Source organism: Palaemon carinicauda, chromosome 41, assembly GCF_036898095.1.
Source record: "Palaemon carinicauda isolate YSFRI2023 chromosome 41, ASM3689809v2, whole genome shotgun sequence".
NCBI classification, from domain to species: Eukaryota; Metazoa; Arthropoda; class Malacostraca; order Decapoda; family Palaemonidae; genus Palaemon; species Palaemon carinicauda.
Window position 1 is genome coordinate 27793403 of NC_090765.1, and position 7500 is coordinate 27800902.

At 33.0% G+C, this 7500-nt stretch overlaps 1 protein-coding gene across 3 annotated transcripts in view; it reads right to left on the reverse strand.

Annotated features, from left to right (window-relative positions):
- Mettl4 (Methyltransferase like 4) overlaps positions 1-7500 on the reverse strand; it is a 187138-nt gene that overhangs the window by 128042 nt on the left and 51596 nt on the right. For 2 of the 3 annotated variants that reach the window (XM_068364414.1, XM_068364413.1), the window contains exon 2: positions 4569-4660. The exons of the other annotated variant lie outside the window; for it this stretch is intronic. In XM_068364414.1, the coding sequence (XP_068220515.1) occupies positions 4569-4591 (23 nt within the window). In that variant the 5' untranslated portion in view covers positions 4592-4660. The remainder of the gene's footprint in view (positions 1-4568; positions 4661-7500) is intronic. 3 annotated transcript variants of the gene reach the window in all.

Consider the following 7500-nt stretch of genomic DNA (forward strand, 5'->3'; position numbering starts at 1 on the left):
ATAACGAGAATGAGAAGAGAAGACGATATATTGACGAGCTAAAGAAATTTTATGGAATAGAACTATAGACAACTGGCATAAAAAGAGAAAAAAAAAACACGATAATTTAAGAATGTATCTGCATCTTTTGTCCTGCAGTGGACTGATGATGATGATGGTGATGATGATGATTATATATATATATATATATATATATATATAATATATATATATATATATATATACTGTATATATGTGTGCGTGTATGTCCGATTTATGGTATGCTTTCCAATACAATGTTTGCCAGACTATACAATTATATATATACTGCAAGGAGCCACGTATCACCCGAGTGTTATTTATTTAAGATGTCTACCCCACTAACTGAGGAACTTACGTATGATTCATACCATCTGGTTGATGATGTATTTCATGATATCTCACGAGTCGAGGCCACTGGCAATGTACTTTAGGTTGATTATAAAGACACAGTATCTAACTGAAAGTTTTAACTATAACATTTAAAAAGGATTTATCCTAAATACATTTCCAAAATTAAAATCGCAGTGTGTTGGTGCATTTGTGTATATTTAGTGCGAAAAGGATAATTTCAAAAAGTCGCTATAGACCATTTCTTTTAGCGAGGCAGATTTGCACCGACTCGCAGCGGTGCCCTTTTAGCTGGAAAAAGTTTCCTGATCGCTGATTGGTTAGAATTATCTTGTCCAACCAATCAGCGATCAGGAAACTTTTCCGAGCTAAAAGGGCACTACCGCGAGTCGGTGCAAATCTGTCTCGCTAAAAGAAATTGACTATAGTTGATCAAGTCACAGAAAATTACTTATTAGAATATGTACAGTTTTTTTTTTTTTTTTTTTTTTTTTTATTTACATCCTGAGAACAACAACAATACCAGCATCATATAATCCTAATTTTAAATTTAGATGCCAATAATACAAAATAAAATATAACTGAAATATGAATCTCGTTCAAAAGGAAAATGGTAAAGGTAACGTTACTATGCCTTGAAGGAAAAAAAAAAAAAAAAAAAAAAAAAAAAAAAAGCAAGACCAACAACACTGACAACTACTATGACAACCATCATCTAAACTGTCAACAGATATAACCACAAAAAAAACACTTCCCGAGGCAACAATAACAACAACATAAAAACCAAGCCACCCACTACAGCAGCGACGCCACCAAACTGCAACCCCATAACTTTACACCGCCGACAATTATCATTTCAGAGAGGCGAGGTCCATCGATTCCTGCAATAAATTACCAATTGTTTATAATTTCTTTACTGTTCATTAAGTCCAGTTCGCGATGAATCGCCTCGATTTATGCCGCAATAATTATCAGCCCGAAAATAACGGCACTTTTCTCAATGGCGGCATTTTTCCTACCCCCCCCCCCCAAAAAAAAAAAAAAAAAAAATTTTGATCTGAGCTGACTTCCATGCTGGGCTGGGGTTTTTCTGCCGTGAAATTATGCAAATGAGTAGATCAATGGCCATTTGTGTAAATAGATATGCCAAATTGCACGTAATTGCAAATATATTGGTGGGTATGCGGACAAACATACGTACTGTATATACTATATATACAGTACACTAACACCTATCTACCTTATATAATAAAGGCAAATAGTCTATGTATATATATATATATATATATATATAGATGGTGAGTGTGTGAGCATAACTATCTAAATATTTAGCAGTCAATTTTAGCGGATCGCGTACACTACCATGCTTATACATATATATATATATATATATATATGCATATATATACATATGCATATGCATATATATACATATATATCCATATATATATGGGCAGGGCATATAATGAGAATGACAGACAATAGATGGACATTATGAATAACAGAATGGGTCCCTACAGATTGCAAAAGAATCAGGGAAAGAAAAAGATGATGGACTAAAGAACAAAGAAAGCTCCATTCACCCTCCTTCAGACTGGCTCGTAGATTATAATATATATATATATATATATATACATATATATACATTATATATATATGTGTGTATATATATATATGTATATATATATATATATATATATTATATATATATATATTATATATATTATATATATATATATATATATATCCTTTCCGTCAATAGGCGTAGGAGAAGATGATGATGATAATTCCGTTCAGAATATAAATATTAATCCGAATATTTCATTGACGGCACAGAACTTATAGGCCTACAGCTACGCCTCATCCCTTAAGCAGAGGGAATAAGAATACACAGTTTAACCCAAGATGGTATCACCATAAGTGATTCAAAATGTACACTCTTTAAGAATTTACTTTCTATAAGAAGCAACACTTTAGATTAATAGAACTTTCTTTTTCCCTTTCCTTTATTTTGTTATGAGTCTGGACACCTGTCGGTTCTTTACTTCCGTCCTCAGGTTTCTATCACACCGGGAAAAATCAAGGTCAGTAGGATACCAAATTCTATTTCTTATTTTCTATTATATTGAGGTGTTTATTACATCCCCTTATTATTACTCCTACTTTATTCTTCTTCTTTTTTTGTATTTTCCTTTTATATAAATGGTTCACTATTCATGCTATTTCCCTCAATTAATCATAGATTAATTTCATATATCTATCCATCTCTACTATTCACATCTTTACTTGTTCATCAGGCAACATTTTTTCCCTTTCAAATAACGATTCTTTTGCCTTCGTGAACGACCCTCTGTTGTCAATCATTCGCTATCTCAACACACACACACACACACACACACACACGTCCCTTCTACCAACAATACAAATGACCAACGTCACTGCGACGACGTCTGACGGTATCCTATTCTACAAGTCAACCTAGAGTCCTTGACCCAGGGAACTGTTCTGACGTCACCGTCTTCCAAGACCCACATTTGTTCTCCCGACGATATATATCTTCGGTGGGTCTTTTCTCTCTTCTGATTTATGGGTTGAAGTGTTTAGCCTCTCTTTTTCAGGAAGCTTTACCAATGGCATCTGGACCAGAGTACACATGGACTCGCGTGCACACATACATTCATAGACACTCATTTATGTATATATATATATATATATATATACATACTCACACACACACACACACATATATATATATATATATATATAAATATATATATATATATATATATGAGAGGTAATACATAAACATTAAGAAATACAAAATGGGGTCTCTGGAGATTGCAAATGAAGCAGGGGAAAGAAGAGAAGACGAAGGATTTGACGAGCTAAGAAATTTTTCGGGTATAGACTGGCGTAGAAAGAGCATAGACGCGTGTGTTAATGACATGTCTGGGGCCTTTGTCCTACAGAGAACTAGCAACGCCAGATGATGATGATGATGATGAAGTGTGTATATTTTTGTGTATAAACAGAAACAAGATCCATAGTTGTATGAAACAGACCGTAACTAAATTTCGCAATTGAATGTTCCCATCTCACAATTTTAAGCGCAGCAATACAGAATGGTCGGGCGTCAATTTACGGAAGCTACTGACTGTGTTGCGTGATCGATAGAGATAGAACGATAACGATTTCGTATTTCACTGCAGAAATACACAACGGCCTAGAAACACAGTGGTCAGGAGAAAGCCCGTCAGACATGTCTGTTTTGACGTTGTTACTTATTTTAGAATGATTTATTGTTAATTTGTTCTCTTCATTTATTTATTTCCTTATTTCCTTTCCTCACTGGGCTATTTTTCCCTGTTGGAGCCCCTGGGCTTATAGCATCTTGCTTTTCCAACTAGGGTTGTAGCTTGGATAGTAATAATAATAATAATAATAATAATAATAATAATAATAATAATAATAATAATAACACAGTGGTCAGGAAACAACACTTGCAAACATAGCGGTCAGGAAACAAAACCTTCAAACATAGCGGTCAGGAAACACATAAGTCATATTACCTGCGTTCTTAAATTAACATTAAACACAAAGCTTGCACACGAAGATTTTCAGATATAATAAATATTATTACAAACCTAAATAGGTAAAGAATACAGAATTTAGTAGTGTGCGTTAAACTAGAAATATATTGATTTTAAATTATCCTGTGCCCACTCACAGATTAACCACACAAAATACAAACTGAATGTATTTCATATCCGACCAATGTGGTAAACCTAATTACAACTAAAACTGCACTGACTGTAATATTAATATTATGTTAATATTTTGTTAAAGTCTTTACAGTTTATATAGGAAATATCTATTTTAATGGTGTTACTGTTCTTAAAATATTTTATTTTTCCTTGTTTCTTTTCCTCACAGGGTTATTCTCCCTAATGGAGCCCCTGGGCTTATAGCATCCTGCTTTTCATACTAGGGTTGTAGCTTAGCAAGTTATAATAATAATAATAAAAATAATAATAATAATAATAATAATAATAATAATAATAATAATAATAATAATAATAATATCGACACAAATACTAATTGTAATACTGTTACTGCTACTAATAATAACAATGGAAATGTTAAGGCTTCGGTTATCCAACTTATCTTTGTAAGAAACATTGGAAAAAAAAAAAACTTACACGAATAATATCAATGTCAACATTCGGAGCCATCAGTGTTTTCTCTCGTTGGATGTTCCATATCACAACTCGTACATCCGATTCACACGGCGCTGGAAGGCAACACATTGAAGACGTTAATTAAAAATGAATAAGAGACGACTTCTCAAGTCCTGTAAGGGACGAAGAGAAGAAAATGAAACAAAAGAGGCGAAGGAAGAATTAAAGTGGAGCTTTTGAAGTACCAAAGGGCCACGAGGAAGAGCCAGATGAAAGGAAGATAAAATATAGACTTGGAAAAAGCCTTTGACTGTCTCAAGGCTCGTGCAGAACACAATAGAGACAGGGAGGTGGGGAAAATAAAGCATGGTAAAAGTCTATGGAGAGTCGAGTAGACCCATTTGATGATTTGTTTGTATGTTATTTTTAACCGATGAGACAAGTTACATTTACCAGGGGGGTTGGGAAATATGTTGACCCTAATTTCTTATTTAAATCGTGGCACAATTCCTAGCCTGTAACCAATTCAAATTCGAATATTTTTTCCCCTTTTGAAATCATAAACTTTATCAACTTATTCAGCAAACAATTTCTTTGTGTTTTCAACAACAATGGAAGAATGACGTTGAATTCCTTGAAGGGTGGAGTTGATTTCTATAATGCAAATAGGTGGCCTTTACGAAGGGGCTTCACAAAAGACATAGTGGTGTTATCCACACCTTACGCCATGTTGAATTATTTATGAGACCCATTACACTTGAAGATAATTAATGTAATATTTAACACAACAGAGTACAATTTCAAGATAAGGTTATTCATTCAAGTTAGGAGAAAAAAAAATGTATTTTTCGATGGATCTGCAAAACAAGAAGAAAAACTGACATATATGAGCAAATACATCATACGCAGGTGACCTTTTTTTTTTTTTTTTTTTTTTTTTTATCAATCTACACAACAAAAGAACAAAAGAAATATCAGGCTATTGAATCACTGACACATATCTTGGGCATCAATTTTTAATGTTTATACAAAAAAGGATATCAGAAGCCAAACATGATAGTTTCAGCTTTCTCTTTTCCGTAAATGATAAATTTCCTTTTACTGTTGACGGGAACAAGAAAACTTTTTTTTTTTTTTTTTTTTTTTTTTTTTTTTTTTTTAAAGTCATCCATGACAACTGTTGATTGTACTTTGATCATCTTCAATCTATAAACAATGATGCAGGCCATTGCCACACTTTCAATCCAGATCTGAGATCACAACCATGTAAGAGAGAAGATAAACAACACACGAAGGAGAAAAAACCTTCTTGAAAAATTGTTATTATTATTATTATCATTATTATTATTACTAGATAAGCTACAACCCCTGTTGGAAAAGCAGTAAGCTATAAGCCCAAGGGCTCCAACATGGAAAAATAACCCAGTGAGGAAAGGAATCACGGAAATAAATAAACAATATACAATCAACTGTAACATTAAGTTTAAAAAAATATTCAAATGTCAAACAATATTTGACATTTCAGCTAGACTTACCCAAAAGACAATTTGCACAGAATTCTCTAATTTTCTCTCATACACGGACACCAGGTGACCTCCTCCTTGGACCTTGTAGTTCTGGAGAGGCAGAGCAATCAATTACTATGGGGGATGAGCTTTAATAGGGGCCTACCATGATTAGGAGAGCATGTATACCTATTATAAGTACGTCCAAGTTACTTTTATTATTAGCTTTAATAAATGTGTAAGGCTTAAGGTAAGTATATGCATGTAAATATCTATACATATATATATACATATACAAATATATATATATATATATATATATAATATATAATATATATATATATATATATATACACAGTATATATATATATATATATATACATATATATATATGCTTATATATATATATATATATATATGCATATATATAAGCATATATATATATATACAGTATATATATATATATATATATATATTTATTCACTTGTCTTTATCAAGTGATTGTTGCTGGTTTACAAAAGTTTACAATTCGTTTTATACATCAGCTTCTACAGATATTACGATTAATTATGTTGAGATTTTATTCTAAAGAAATAAAAACTTCTAGAAATTAAAAAGGAAAAGCTGAAAATTTTAAAAAATCAGAGATCCTTAGACTATTAAGAGGATAACGGTTAATTATATAAATATGTATATATACTGTATATACATAGATATCCGCGCACCTCCGACTTCCGACACTATATGGTTTATCCATGTCGCTTTCTGCTTGAGGTGAGCGTATAATTAAAATCTTTCTGTATGTTCAAAGTTGGTGGCTGGAAGGCGATACTTACAGCTTCAGCAATCACAAGTCTGCCGTAGTTGTTCTTCTTGTGAACAACGTGGGTCCCATCAATTAATTCCTTGGGGGAGGGATTCCGGTAGTGGACATCAATATAGTGTCGGTTTATTACCCCCTAATTTCTGTGGGCCAGCATCCGTCTTCGGACTGTTGTGGTAGTGTGTCCAATATAGCCTTTTCTGCGAGATTTACACATCTCAGGGAATGTAAATTTATAGACTGCGTTGGTGCACGCTTCCTTTGGTCATTTTAGGGCGGTATTATTTTTCATCATAAGACTTGCAGGCAATATATTACAAGTTTTACTTTCTGGTAAGGAATTTTTGGGGCCACACCTCGATTGAAGATGAAACCCGGACATTGCAATTAATCTTCAATCGAGGTGTGGCCCCAAAAGCCCCTTACCAGAGAGTAAAGGAAGCTCTTAGGTCAACAGCTTCTAAAATTTATTTTCTTCCACTTTTCCTTATAGGACACCTAAGAAAGATATCACACATATGCAACCATATGAAATATGAGCAGCTGCAGTATTAGATAGTGTTATTACCTTCATACAAGCTTCATTTAAAGTCCTATTTTCAAAGCCTCCGGTCAATTTCAGCTT